Below are 16598 nucleotides of genomic sequence, written 5' to 3'. Positions count from 1 at the left end.
GAAACAATTCATATTATATTATCAGATCCTGAAACAATTCATATTATATTATCAGATCCTGAAACATACACTGGAAACAATTCATATTATATTTAGCCACCAATTTGCTAATAAAGGGGGGGAAAAATACTACAATAAAATTACTTAAACTGAAAAATTGCACATACTGTGGATGATCTATAGATTCTCAGGGCTAGCTCTGGGCAAATAGAATAGTTCGACAAATTATCTGTTAAATCTTCCAAAATTGCAGAAATTCAGTTATTATCTAACAAAATATCAATTATTACATACAGTTATTTCGCCAAATTTAAATATAATTCGCTAATTGTTTCTAAAATTCACAAATTTGGCAAGTGCCAGAGTTAGCCCTGATTCTAAATATAAAAGAATGAATGAATGTTTAACGACACCCCAGTACATCGGCTATTGGGTGTCAGAAAAGGTAAGTGTATGGAAATATTATTGCAGCTTTAAGGGAACTCACCAAGCTGTTGAATCCTTTAACAGATTTCCATTTCTCCACAGGCTCTGGAAAAATCTGAAATAACAAATAACATCTGTAACTGCTTTGACAGCCATCTTGGTTTTAAGCAGGTCAGCTAATTATTCCTGCTATGTCTTGCCTTAATCAGTGCCATGCTGCACTGAGATTAAAAGTCTTTTTCAATAATTAATTCTAAAATTGCCTTGATAAAACACTCAAAAATTTTATTATTAATTAATAAAAATATCTCCGTTATATATTTTGCCATTTATTTATTAAAGCAAGAACATTAATTACATTTATGTTTATTTAAATTTTAAAAAATTGTCTTTTAATACAAAAAAAAAAAAGTGCTCTGAAAATGGTGAAACTTTCCCCCAAAGTGTTTTGTCTACCATGCCATATCAAACTTGTAGGGAAAAACACTATATTATGCAACCAATGTTTTAAATACACCTTTAAATGTAATTGTTGGTAGCTAGCACAAGGTTTGTATCATTGTTTTTAGATTGTCAGTGAGTGGTTTAACTTATTTTTAACAATTACGTTTCTTTACTGGTTTATACCCATCACAATTTTGTTATCTCATTGGATTTAAAAATTGTACTTTTTTTAATAGAAAATAAAATGGAGTAACTGGAAACACCATTCATTTAAAGGTTGTTATCAACTTTTTCTCAAAAAAAATTTATGACCAAGTAACAGATATGTTTGGAATAGAGGGATGTTCCATAATAGCTCTTCTAACAAAAAATTTTAATCAGTGTCACGGGGATTCTACAATACCCGTAACTGAATGAAACACGATTGTCCAAATATCTCTCCTAACTGTATATCTATTAGATCTCTCTGTAACGGGTGGTTATACCCTAATGTGGCTCGTCTAGGTATGATCAGAGATACGATCTTATATAAAATATATATTATTATAGCACGTTTAGTTCACTAGAAAACACAACAAAAACACAATACACTTTGGAATCTGTATTAACCTACGCTGACAAATGTACTGCCGCAGTAGTTAATTAATAACAACAATAATAACAACCCAGAACTGATCACTTAATTAGTTAATCTCTAGGTGTCTAGTTTACACAATATGCTAATCACTTCACCGTGACAACACCCACACGTGTGATAATTGAGAAACACTAACAGGAGAACTTAATTAATAAAGGAATTACAACTATTCCTAACTGGTTAATTTTTAATTAACCCTTACTACTCGATCAATAACGTGTGATAATTGAGAAACGCTTCCAGGAGAACTTAATTAATAAAGGAATTTCAACTCTATTCCTAACTGGTTAATTTTTAATTAACCCTAACTACTCATTCAATAACCTTGTAACACAGAATTAATATTGGTACCTATCACAATAAAGACAATAACCTACAGTTTACCTAGGTCCTCTAGGATGACTGGCTAAGCTTTATATTACCAAATACTCGTATAATGACCGAAGACACTGTCTAAAGAATATTGGTATAATACAGTATTAAAATATTTAAAGTCACATCAATCACATCAAGGTTATACAACAGAGCAGAAATAATATATTTACCAAAGTCCAAACGGACTAACGTTCCCGGGAAGCCTTCCTTTTTGGTTCTCCCAGATATCTCTAAAATCCTAGCTATTTATTCAAAACTCTCAGAGACAGCGAATATCGCCTGGGGGTACAAGGCGGTACCTCACGTATCATGTGGATTTTCCACAACCACCATATTTTTCTCTGATCGTCAGACTGGCTGTCGCCATACCGCGAGCAATCCCCTGGCCATAAACAGCACTACCGGAGATATTACGTAACTACTAGCCACATGGCCTCCACACCTGCGCTGGGTGTGTATAAGAAAAGCTTGATGACCGTCACGCAAGGGTATCACGTAACAAGTTGCCCATCTGGGCTTAAGTGCAATTTGGAACTGCACACGGCCTTCTAAAACAATTAATATCGCCACAGGCGAAAAGAAATTAAGAGCATGTACCGTCACACACCCCCACCTCAAAAAAGGATATTTCCTCTACTCTAGGAATAGGGAAATATACTACATTAAAACAAAAGATGCGTTAACCGACGCATACGGGCATTTATAACACATAGTAATAATAAGGTGACTACCAGTAATCACACTCTCTGAGTCCCTGGTATACAAATAAAATATATGAAAACAAAACAGAAATCAAGAATGTCAACACATTATCATAACGTTCAACTTCGGGACAGGGCATAAGCGATTACATTGGATGTGCCCTTGATATGTTCAATGGTAATTGGGTATTCTTGCAGAAGAAGACTCCACCTCAAAACTCTCTGGTTGGTGGCTTTCATTCTGTGAATGAAGGTAAGCGGATTATGATCAGTAAAGACCACCACTTGATGCACTGCCGATTTCACGTAGATCTGAAAATGCTTCAGAGCTTGTACCATGGCCAAAGCTTCCTTCTCTATAGTGGAATAGTTCACCTGGTGTTTGTCAAACTTTTTGGAGAAGAAACTTACAGGATGGTCCAGTCCATTTTCGTCTTCCTGGAACAGCACAGCTCCAGCTCCCACGTCACTGGCATCCACAGCTAGCTTGAAAGGCATTCGGTAGTCGGCGCTGCCATCACGGGAGACGAGGAGAGCATCTGCTTGAGACGGTTAAATGACTTTTCGCATTCACCTGACCACTGGAACTTCGTTTCTTTCTTTTTCCGTGTCGCACGTTTTCCAGGTTTTCTCCGAAAGGCATGCTGTCGAATCGGTGTAGCGTTGGGTTCCAAGCGCACATCTTGGCTTAAGGTGTTGGTAACCGTTGGAAGGTCCTGACAAATGGAAACACTGTCTTGTTTCAACGTAGTCAACTTTGCTCACTGGGGATTCAAGTCTGCTAGAATCTGGCTGTTGGTTAATTTGATCTCTGCAGTCTTGACGTCATCACAGGAAATTAAGTGACTCTCAATTTGGACCAGTAACTCTGGAACTATCGGCAGTCTGTCAAAATAACCTTTTAGCAAATTGATGTGACAATACCTACTTTTCCTAACCCTATCAGGAGTGTTTATCACATACCCTGTCTCATTAACCCGTTTGTGCACAACATAGGGCCAGAAATACCTGTTCTGTAATGAACCCCGTTTAATGGGAAGGTACAGCAGCACCTTATCCCCTGGTTTAAATTCCCGACTCCTAGTCTTCCTATCAAACACTGATTTTATTTTGCTCTGAGCATGGCTCAGATGCTTCTTAGCCAGTTCGGTCGCCAGCAACCTCCTATCTCTAACTCTCTTATTCATTAATACTTTCTTGTCCATATCATAACCTGATATCTGATCCTCCTTCTCACCCTCTGTTAACAATGTAGTGCGAGCTGCCAACAATTTTGGATCAGCCCCCTGCTCTAGAATTAACTCTTGTCTATTACAAGGTAAATCCCCTCTATCAAACACAACTGGTTCAATTCCCCTCTGCGGGAGATCAACAGGTTCCACCACATTTAATTTGTCAGTTGACTTATCTACCAATTTACTGATAACCTCATCCACTTCAATTTCATGGCTCACACACGTATCAGACAAATCACAAATATCCTCTGCGTCTTGTGTTACCTTTCTGGCCATAGCCCTAGTCTTTACACATGCAGGCTATCTAATCTCATCAACCTCACTCTCTTCTATGGGTAAAGGGCTGTCTTCAATTAACAATTGATCACATTGTGGCTGACAACATTGACTAGTCAAATCATTACCCAACAAAACTCCTATGTTTTCAAAAGGCAAGTCCTTCACAACACCCATAATGACTGGTCCCGTCACAAACTTCGAACACAAGAAAACATTATGTAACCGGACAACAATATTTTCTCCAGTAACTGAGGTTAAAGCCAAACTACGTCCTGTATCTGAATTTTCTATACCAGCTAAACACTTTGACGTGATAAGCGACTGACTACATCCGGTATCTCTATAGATTGATATTGCCTTAGGACTCAATTCTTGTTTCACATCACAAACCATACCAGTGGACACATACGGGTTTACTTTCTCTGCCATGGGACTAACCATTAACTCTCTCGCTAACGGAGCTGACCTCACTAAACCGACCACTTGCGCATTATCGCGTTTCCTTTTAAAACAGTCCCCGACAAGATGGTTATCCTTTTTACAGTAACTGCAATGTGGACGAAAGGTTCGTGTATTGGCTGATAATGCAGGCTTATCCTTACTTTGCCCACCAGGTGCATTCCTTGCCTGACTAGCTGACCAACTAGTTACTTTTCCGGGAAAAACCTGGCTGAAATTTCTTCTTATCACCCTGTTGTATAGAGCTACCCTGTACTGCCTGAGCTTTGTGTATTAACACGTAGTCATCTGCCACTATGCCTGCCTCCTCTATCTTTTTGACATCACGATCCTCTAAATGAATACGTAAGCTAACTGGTAATCCATTTTTAATGTCCTGTAAGATCAACAACTCCTGTAACTCGGTATATGACTTTACCTGATGAGACACCACCCATTTATCAAACATCCCTGCCTTCTTAGCCACAAACTCACTATAAGACTGACCCTGCGTTTTTCTCAACTCGCTATACCGTAAACGATAATCCTCAGGTCGTAATTCATAAGCCCTCAACACTGCAGCCTTAACTAGGTCGTACTGACTTGCTCGCTCATCACTCATTGAATTATAAGCTACACTAGCCTTCCCCTTAAACTTAGAAACGGCTAACAATGTCCACTTAGACTGCGGCCAATTTAGCTGCTTAGCGGCCCGTTCAAAAAGTTGGAAGAACATATTTACCTCCTGGTCATCAAATACAGGCACTGATCTATAAGCCTCCGACATGTTAAAACCATTTCCTGCCTCACGTCTAACTTCTTCAGTATTCAACTTTAACTTATGTTCCACTTTTAATTTTGCTAACTGGAATTCTGTATCCCTATCTCTCTCTTCTCTACCCCTCTCTTCTCTTTCTCTCTCCCTCTCTCTATCCCTATCTTCTTTTTCTCTATCTCTATCTTCTCTTTCTCTCTCTCTCTCTATCCCTCTCTCTATCCCTCTCTTCTCTTTCTCTCTCTCTCTCTCTCTCTCTCTCTCTCTATCTAATGCACGTTCTTCTCTTTCCTACTCAAGCTTTTTAAAAGCTAACTGTTGTTCCATACTCAAGTCATTTATCTCTATCTCTGGAACAATCTCACTGTCTTCCATAACAGGCTTATCACCAAAAACTTCCTGGATAATAATTGTCTTTATATCACCTAAGGTTTTAGCTGATGTTAAATCAATTTCTCGCTCACCCGCGATTTCAACTAACTCGGCCTTACGTGCTCGCTTAATCTCCACTACACTGAGCGTAGGCCTATCCAGCAAATTCTTATCCATGTTTAGATATGATGCACTTATTATTAATTAATTTTCTAGTGAACAACGTTGCTACTTCTGGTAATTTGTAAAAATAATTTATAAAGCCCCCATTTACAAACAATACTTTTTGTAAATATGCGTGTCCCGTTTCAGATCCGGGACTGTTATATTTTCTAGTTATTTGTTGGTTGACTAAATAAACATTAAGTCAAAGCGTGGTAACAGAAGATCATGTGTATTGCCATGTGGTTGGTTAACTACAAAAGTGGGAATCATATAAAACTGAGGATTCAAATAATACGAATGGTGATTATCATAACATCTCCCTTTCTGGAAGGAATGATCGATTAACACGAACGTAATATGAAATATTACTTTTTAGAATGAATGATTGGCTAACCAGAACATAATATGAAATATTACTTTTTAGAATGAATGATTGGCTAACCAGAACATAATATGAAATATTACTTTTTAGAATGAATGATTGGCTAACCAGAACATAATATGAAATATTACTTTTTAGAATGAATGATTGGCTAACCAGAACATAATATGAAATATTTGGCTAACTTTTTAGAATGAATGATTGGCTAACCAGAACATAATATGAAATATTACTTTTTAGAATGAATGATTGGCTAACCAGAACATAATATGAAATATTACTTTTTAGAATGAATGATTGGCTAACCAGAACATAATATGAAATATTACTTTTTAGAATGAATGATTGGCTAACCAGAACGTAATATGAAATATTACTTTTTAGAATGAATGATTGGCTAACCAGAACATAATATGAAATATTACTTTTTAGAATGAATGATTGGCTAACCAGAACATAATATGAAATATTACTTTTTAGAATGAATGATTGGCTAACCAGAACATAATATGAAATATTACTTTTTAGAATGAATGATTGGCTAACCAGAACATAATATGAAATATTACTTTTTAGAATGAATGATTGGCTAACCAGAACATAATATGAAATATTACTTTTTAGAATGAATGATTGGCTAACCAGAACATAATATGAAATATTACTTTTTAGAATGAATGATTGGCTAACCAGAACATAATATGAAATATTACTTTTTAGAATGAATGATTGGCTAACCAGAACATAATATGAAATATTACTTTTTAGAATGAATGATTGGCTAACCAGAACATAATATGAAATATTACTTTTTAGAATGAATGATTGGCTAACCAGAACATAATATGAAATATTACTTTTTAGAATGAATGATTGGCTAACCAGAACATAATATGAAATATTACTTTTTAGAATGAATGATTGGCTAACCAGAACATAATATGAAATATTACTTTTTAGAATGAATGATTGGCTAACCAGAACATAATATGAAATATTACTTTTTAGAATGAATGATTGGCTAACCAGAACATAATATGAAATATTACTTTTTAGAATGAATGATTGGCTAACCAGAACATAATATGAAATATTACTTTTTAGAATGAATGATTGGCTAACCAGAACATAATATGAAATATTACTTTTTAGAATGAATGATTGGCTAACCAGAACATAATATGAAATATTACTTTTTAGAATGAATGATTGGCTAACCAGAACATAATATGAAATATTACTTTTTAGAATGAATGATTGGCTAACCAGAACATAATATGAAATATTACTTTTTAGAATGAATGATTGGCTAACCAGAACATAATATGAAATATTACTTTTTAGAATGAATGATTGGCTAACCAGAACATAATATGAAATATTACTTTTTAGAATGAATGATTGGCTAACCAGAACATAATATGAAATATTACTTTTTAGAATGAATGATTGGCTAACCAGAACATAATATGAAATATTACTTTTTAGAATGAATGATTGGCTAACCAGAACATAATATGAAATATTACTTTTTAGAATGAATGATTGGCTAACCAGAACATAATATGAAATATTACTTTTTAGAATGAATGATTGGCTAACCAGAACATAATATGAAATATTACTTTTTAGAATGAATGATTGGCTAACCAGAACATAATATGAAATATTACTTTTTAGAATGAATGATTGGCTAACCAGAACATAATATGAAATATTACTTTTTAGAATGAATGATTGGCTAACCAGAACATAATATGAAATATTACTTTTTAGAATGAATGATTGGCTAACCAGAACATAATATGAAATATTACTTTTTAGAATGAATGATTGGCTAACCAGAACATAATATGAAATATTACTTTTTAGAATGAATGATTGGCTAACCAGAACATAATATGAAATATTACTTTTTAGAATGAATGATTGGCTAACCAGAACATAATATGAAATATTACTTTTTAGAATGAATGATTGGCTAACCAGAACATAATATGAAATATTACTTTTTAGAATGAATGATTGGCTAACCAGAACATAATATGAAATATTACTTTTTAGAATGAATGATTGGCTAACCAGAACATAATATGAAATATTACTTTTTAGAATGAATGATTGGCTAACCAGAACATAATATGAAATATTACTTTTTAGAATGAATGATTGGCTAACCAGAACATAATATGAAATATTACTTTTTAGAATGAATGATTGGCTAACCAGAACATAATATGAAATATTTGTTACTCAAGTTATTTTACATGATGATAACTTTATAATGGATAGGTGTAACTGGTTACTCTATGATTGTCACTTTACAATTGTTATTAGTCATTGTATCGAGCCGGTGCTTTGATCGTGCGACCTGATCTGGATCTTTTTAGTTCAATGTCACATGGAGCATGCACGTTTGAGTTTACATTGTCAGTAGGGGGTTGACTAGTGATTTGTTTGGGTAGTTCATCACGTTGCTTTGGTAGATCAAATGCTACATGTTTCTTGACAGTGATGTTCTCTGCACTTTTCCTTGCATATGACTTAACAACATCGGAGTATTTGAGTAGTGACATCTCTCGGAGATGAGATCTGTTTCGGCGTAGTGTACTGCCACCGGCAGTAATAACAAGGTATGCTCTGGGCGAGTTGTCGTCTTGCTTGAGGATTTTGCCTGGAGTCCATGCCTTGGTTGCATGATCCAGAATGCGTACCGGTTGACCTGGATAGAGTTTCGGTAGGTCGGTGGGCAATGAATGTTTATCGTGGTAGAATTTCATGGTTTCTTGATCTCGTGATAGAGCGTTTCTCTGCTCTGCAGTGGTGAGGTTTGTTTCTTGTCTGGATGGTAATGTTGTCGATATGGTTCTCCCGAACAGTAGTTCGCCTGGCGACGGTGCATTTGACGATGCAGGTGTTGCTCGAAAATGCAGTAGCGCTTTGTCGATAGCTTGATTGTTTTTCAAGCATTTGATAATGATGTGTTTTACTGTGCCGACCATTCGCTCAGCAAAACCATTGGACCTGGGATAATGCGGTGATGATGTCAACAGTGTGATTCCCCATTCTTGGGCAAAATCGCGGAATGGCTGTCCTGTGAACTGTGGACAATTATCACTTATTATGGAGTCTGGTTTACCGAATATAGCACACAGAGATTTCATTTCACGAGCTACCGCACTGCTCGTCACTGGGGTGGTAATCTGCTTTACGAACGGGTACTTCGAGAAGTAGTCTGCAACAACGAGATAGCGCTTGTCTTCTATCTGGAATAAATCTGTTCCTAGCTTCTTCCATGGAGCTGTTGGAATTTCGTGTGGCTGTAATGGTTCTGGAGCATTTTGGGACTGCAATTCCTGGCAAAAGGAACAACTTTTGACAAGTCTGTCAATGTCATTATTGATCAGCGGCCAATATACGGATTCACGAGCGAGTTTCCGTGTCTTCTCGATTCTTTGATGAGAAGCGTGTAATTGATTGAGAATATCTCCTTGTAGAGATTTTGGAATCAGAACTTGTCTCCCTTTGAATAGTATTCCATCTTCCACTGCTAGCTCGTCTCTGTATGACCAGTAGGGACGAATGGCTTGAACAAGTAATTTCAGGTTGTCTGGCCATCCTGTGATGATGACTTCTTTCAGAATGTTCAGTTCTGGATCGGCATTGGTTTCTTTCTTCAATTCTTCTTGTTTGAGACTGCCAAAATTGATGAGATCCAATTTGATATCCATGTTGTCTACTCGGACGTCTAACTCAACTTCTTTGTTGTTCGCCGGGTTTGGTAGTCGTGATAGTGTATCAGCTAATGTCATTTCACTGCCTGGTCGGTAAATCAGATCAAAATCATAACCCGTCAGCTTCAGGAACATGCGTTGAAGACGTGGAGGGGCACAATTTAGTGGTTTCTGATGTATCATCACGAGTGGCTTGTGATCAGTGATTACAACGAATCTGCGACCGTAGAGGTATGTGTGAAATCGCTGAATTCCATGCACCAGGGCTAGTGCTTCTCGTTCGATGTTTGAGTAAGACGATTGCGTTGGCGTCAAGGATTTGGAAGCAAATGCTATTGGCCTGTCTTGTAGCAGTGCTGCACCCAGTCCTTTGAGAGATGCATCGACCTCGAGTGTTAGGGGTTGTTCAACGTCGTAATAGGCGAGACATGATTTTTCAGTCACCAGAGTCTTGAGTTTGTCTAGACATGCTTGGTGATTGGAGTCCCAGAGGAACAATACGTCTTTCTTCAGTAGTTCTCTCAATGGTTTTGATTCTGCGCTGTAATTTGGAATATACGAGCTCAGGTACGTCATGAGACCTAAGAAGCGTTGTAAATCTTCTTTTGTCTCTGGGGTAGGCATCATTTTGATGTCGTTGACTTTGGCAGGATCAGGGATGATACCAAGGTCGGTATACATGTTCCCGAAGAATTTGATTGATGTTTTTTTTATAAAACATTTGTCCGAGTTGAAAACCATACCTTTTTCTTTCGCTCTTTCCATCAGCATGGTTAGATTGTGGTCGTGTTCTTCTTCTGTTTCTCCGCAAACACACACATCATCGGTGATACCGACGGTACTTGGCAAACCTTCGAGTGTCATGTGCTGTTGAAAGATGTCTTGGCTAACTGATAGCCCAAACGGTAATCTGGTCCAGCAGAATCTTCCAAATGGCGTTCTGAAGGTTGTGAGGAGTTGACTGGATTTGTCGAGGTGTACAGACCAATAACCTGCCTTGGCGTCCAGTTTTGAGAAGAATTTTGCCTTTGCAAATGTCGGATTGATTTCTTCCAGTGTTGGTATCTTAGTCGGGCATCGTCTAAGAGCTTGGTTTAGTCGAAAAGGATCGAGACACACTCGGATGGATCCATCTTTCTTTGTGACGTATGTTATCGACGAACACCAATCTGTATGCTCATTGACTTTTCGTATGACTCCTGATTCTTCTAACTTCTCAAGTTCAGTCTTGATCTTGTCTTTAAGATGTATGCTGCACTTCCTGGGAGGATCACAGTATGGCTCTACATCTGTTGGCAGCTTGTTGAAACGAACCATTTCTCGCACAGTTGTAAGTGTAAACCCACTGACATTCTTATTGCTCGATTAAATCGCCAATCGGTCAACGAAACACGAGTGTCAAAAGCGACATTAAAATGGCGCGAATTCCATTAATGGATTGGTCATCAACCGACGTTGGGGAAACATTTAGTTTATTCAAACAAACGATACAGTTATACTGTGCAGATGAAGAAATTACCGAACCAGTAAAGATTGCTCTGAAAATAAAACGGGGAATTGGTAACGAAGGACTTCGTAGATTAAATGCTTCTGGTCTTTCAAATGACGAACTCGTTAACCCAAACAGCCTATGGGAATATTTTGAGAAGCAGTTAAAGCTGCAAGTCAACTTCAGAGTATATAGACTAGAACTTATGCAGTTTCGCCAGAAAAGCACTGAAAGTGTAGATGAGTTTGTCACTCGTTGTAAAACATTAGCCCTAAAATGCAAATTTTCGAATCCGGAACTGCAAGAACAAATTCTTGAACTTCTCATAGCAAGTACACCAATCGAATCCTTCCAACATGACCTACTAGGCCAACCTAAAGGTTATGATCTTGCACGCGCACTAGATGAAGGAAGACGATACGAAGCAATCAGTGCAGGACACCAACAAGTTAAAGGTTTGCACACACCAAAATCTGAAAATATACTCGAATTCAAACACAAACTCAAAAGGTGTTCTGATTGTGGTTTGAAGCACAAGTTCAAATCATGTCCAGCCTATCACGATACATGCAATTTATGTGGTGCCAAAGGACATTGGTCGAAAATGTGTCGCAAAACTAAAAACCGCAAAAAGCCGAACATCCGACGAGGACAATCTAAAAGTCGTCAGCCTCATCAACGTTCACATAATCACTGCAAATTCAAAGAAGTTAAAGCCGAAGAACAGTCTGACAGTGAAGAGTACTCTCTGACCTACCACTCAATCACAGTATCAGACAAGTGCATGGATACAGTCGACAAAATGTCACGTGATAATGCCTTCACAACACTGAAAATTCAAGCACCAAATATCACAGGAACGCACAACTTGAAACTAAAAATCGACACCGGCGCTTCAGGTAATACCTTACCTATTCAAACGTACAGGCAGATGTACGGTGAAAAGCGATTCGGTGAAATTCTTGAACCACTACAAAACGTAAAGCTTTCAGCTTACAACGGCGAACAAATCAAATGTGTAGGCACTATCAAATTGAAATGCCAGTTCAATAACTCTAAATACCATGAATCTCTTTTCTATGTCGTGGATGTGCCAGGTCCAGCAATCGTAGGATTACCAACATGTGAATTCCTAAAATTAGTCACAATAAACTGCGAGTGTAATACTCTTCAAATGTCAAAATCATATAAAACTGAGGATTCAAATAATACGAATGGTGATTATCATAACATCTCCCTTTCTGGAAGGAATATTTTCTAGTTATTTGTTGGTTGACTAAATAAACATTAAGTCAAAGCGTGGTAACAGAAGATCATGTGTATTGCCATGTGGTTGGTTAACTACAAAAGTGGGAATCATATAAAACTGAGGATTCAAATAATACGAATGGTGATTATCATAACAGGGACGAGCGCCCCAATCTTCTACTCCTGTCACGGGGATTCTACAATACCCGTAACTGAATGAAACACGATTGTCCAAATATCTCTCCTAACTGTATATCTATTAGATATCTCTGTAATGGGCGGTTATACCCTGATGTGGCTCGTCTAGGTATGATCAGAGATACGATCTTATATAAAGTATATATTATTATAGCACGTTTAGTTCACTAGAAAACACAACAAAAACACAATACACTTTGGAATCTGTATTAACCTACGTTGACAAATGTACTGCCGCAGTAGTTAATTAATAACAACAATAATAACAACCCAGAACTGATCACTTAATTAGTTAATCTCTAGGTGTCTAGTTTACACAACATGCTAATCACTTCACCGTGACACAACACCCACACGTGTAATAATTGAGAAACACTAACAGGAGAACTTAATTAATAAAGGAATTACAACTATTCCTAACTGGTTAATTTTTAATTAACCCTTACTACTCGATCAATAACGTGTGATAATTGAGAAACGCTTCCAGGAGAACTTAATTAATAAAGGAATTTCAACTCTATTCCTAACTAGTTAATTTTTAATTAACCCTAACTACTCATTCAATAACCTTATAACACAGAATTAATACTGGTACCTATCACAATAAAGACAATAACCTACAGTTTACCTAGGTCCTCTAGGATGACTGGCTAAGCTTTATATTACCAAATACTCGTATAATGTTAGAACAATAAGTCTACGATTTACTTCGTCAGATGACCGAAGACACTGTCTAAAGAATATTGGTATAATACAGTATTAAAATATTTAAAGTCACATCAATCACATCAAGGTTATACAACAGAGCAGAAATAATATATTTACCAAAGTCCAAACGGACAAACGTTCCCGGGAAGCCTTCCTTTTTGGTTCTCCCAGAAATCTCTAAAATCCTAGCTATTTATTCAAAACTCTCAGAGACAGCGAATATCGCCTGGGGGTACAAAACGGTACCTCACGTATCATGTGGATTTTCCACAACCACCACGCCGGCATATTTTCTCTGATCGTCAGACTGGCTGTCGCCATACCGCGAGCAATCCCCTGGTCATAAACAGCACTACCGGAGATATTACGTAACTACTAGCCACATGGCCTCCACACCTGTGCTGGGTGTGTATTAGAAAAGCTCAATGACCGTCACGCAAGGGTATCACGTAACAAGTTGCCCATCTGGGCTTAAGTGCAATTTGGAACGCACACGGCCTTCTAAAACAATTAATATCGCCACAGGCGAAAAGAAATTAAGAGCATGTACCATCACAATCAACATGGTAAATAATGCTATATTTTGTCTGGCTAAACTAAACTAAAAAAATTTTTACTCTGGCTAAAAAAAATTATTGTTTGTGAACTTTTTAAATCCTAGATGTAATGTAAGAAAATACCTCCACATTTGGATTCGACTTGAAATGGTCAAGAAAGGTGGATTTTCCCGAGCCAATATTTCCCTCAACAGCCACCTGAAATACAGTAAAGCATTAACTTGTAGGACATGTGAAGATGTATCATTCCATCAATACCAACGTTCACCCAGTCAATTGCCCAATTAGCCATTTGCTTCTTTTTTTTTTTATATGAAGTGGCTACATTTATTTAAATTAGCTACTTTTGAATAATTTTCAAGGAAATAACAGTACTGTACATATGTATGAAGGGAAAAGAAAGAGAGGACGTCCGAACACAACATGGCGCCGAACCATAGAAATAGAGATGAAGAAGACAGGATACAGTTTGGGCACCATCGAGAGATTGGCAAGGGATAGACTGGCATGGAGGAACTTCGTCGCTGCCTAAATGCCATTAGTCGTGACAGAAAATGATGATGATGACATATGTCAATGTTGGCTAAAACATAATCCTTTTTAGAGTGAGATCTGCAACACTTGTATCGCTTTTGACTTTGTAAATAACTATTTTTTGGTCTCTTATTTAAGAAATAATTACAGCTGGATTTAGGATTAAAATATGATGCACAAAATGTATTCTAACATGCAAGTGTCAAAGAGAGAACTAATATAACAAATGTAGGGGTACAGGCAACAATCTTAATAATACCAGTGCCCTAAAATAACATAAAATCATTTTAATCAATCTCTAAATAAAAGTTAGTCAAACACCAATGTTTTAGTTTTTATATCCCAACCAATCCAGGTCTCACCATAGGCAATTGCTAAGTGGCTACATTTAGTACAGATCTGGCTAATAATATTTTCTTTCAATTAACGACTGGAATAATTTTCAAGGAAATACTCTACCTATGTAAAGAAAGAAAGAAAGAAATGTTTTAACGACACACTCAACACATTTTATTTACAGTTATATGGCATCAGACATATGGTTAAGGACCACACAGATTTTGAGAGGAAACCTGCTGTCGCCACTACATGGGCTACTCTTTCCGATTAGCAGCAAGGGATCTTTTATTTGCGCTTCCCAGAGGCAGGACAGCACAAACCATGGCCTTTGTTGAACCAGTTATGGATCACTAGTCGATGCAAATGGTTTACACCTACCCATTGAGCCTTGCGGAGCACTCAGGGTTTGGAGTCGGTATCTGGATTAAAAATCCCATGCCTCGACTGGGATCCAAACCCAGTACCTACCAGCCTGTAGATCGATGGCCTAACCATGACGCCGGTTCTCTACCTATGTGAAAATTGGCTAAAAGTAAAACACAATTATTTTCAGTGTGAGCCCTGGAATCCACTCTAGATACTAGAAATGATGGAGGTTTTGTTCTTTAATTTAGACATAGAGGTAGCTGTCAACATATTGACTGTACGTAGTGGTGGATCAGATCTAAGTGGGGCCACAGAGGCCTGCCCCCTCCCCACTTAAATTTTGCAACAGTTATATATGTACATCTGTTTTGAAGTATCCGAGGAAACACTTCGGGAACATTTGTAGCTTTCGGCCATGTCATTGGGGCCCCCCTAAATAGATTTTCTGGATCTTCCACTGGTACTCACTTTATGAAAATGTCACGCTCTACTAGTACGTACCGTGAACGACTGTCTTGATTTAGTTTCTCGCTGTGAACACAATGATGTGTTGGTTAAATGAAGATTTTCTGAAAATAAAACATAAAAGAAAATTTTTACATTTCAATTCAGATACAGTACTTATAGTGATTCACTATGTGGGAATTGATTAATACATTTGATGAGTCTTGATGAATGTAATTTAAAAAGAAATACTGCATGTACAAGGATTTGATTTTTGACTATTGCCCCAAAGTTTGGGATGAGAGAAAGGTTTTTTTTAAAGTTTGTTTTGTTTAACGACACCACTAGAGCATTGATTTATTAATCATTGTCTATTGGATGTGAAACATTTGGTTATTTTGACATTTAGTCTTAGCGGAAACCGGAAACATTTTTCCATTTGTAGCAAGGGATCTTTTATATGCACTATACCAGAAAGGACAGCACATACCACAGCCTTTGATATACCAGTCGTGGTGAACTGGCTGGCCCAATAGGCCCACCAATATGGATCGATCCTAGGGGAAACTAAACACATTTAATTTGCGGTTAATATTTATAAGACATCAGACATGGGTTTTTGTTAGTAGTAACAAATGTAGTCCGCCTTGAACTATTACTAAATGCTATTTCTCATGGTCAAGACAGTACATGCCACGACGTAGTTGGAAAAAGGTCCGTGTTCACCGAAGGCAATCGATCTGGGTCACACG

General features: G+C 37.2%; 1 protein-coding gene across 1 annotated transcript in view; it reads right to left on the bottom strand.

Annotated features, from left to right (window-relative positions):
- The window catches only part of LOC121390532 (deoxynucleoside kinase-like), a 28022-nt gene that overhangs the window by 10788 nt on the left and 636 nt on the right, over positions 1-16598 (bottom strand). Inside the window, exons 2-4 of the mRNA XM_041522364.1 lie at positions 15904-15971; positions 14287-14361; positions 488-541 (exon numbers count right to left, since the gene is read on the bottom strand). Of these exons, the coding sequence (XP_041378298.1) occupies positions 488-541; positions 14287-14361; positions 15904-15971 (197 nt within the window). The remainder of the gene's footprint in view (positions 1-487; positions 542-14286; positions 14362-15903; positions 15972-16598) is intronic.

This window comes from Gigantopelta aegis, chromosome 15 (assembly GCF_016097555.1).
Source record: "Gigantopelta aegis isolate Gae_Host chromosome 15, Gae_host_genome, whole genome shotgun sequence".
Classification (NCBI taxonomy): domain Eukaryota; kingdom Metazoa; phylum Mollusca; class Gastropoda; order Neomphalida; family Peltospiridae; genus Gigantopelta; species Gigantopelta aegis.
This window is presented reverse-complemented; position numbering and strand designations above follow the sequence as displayed.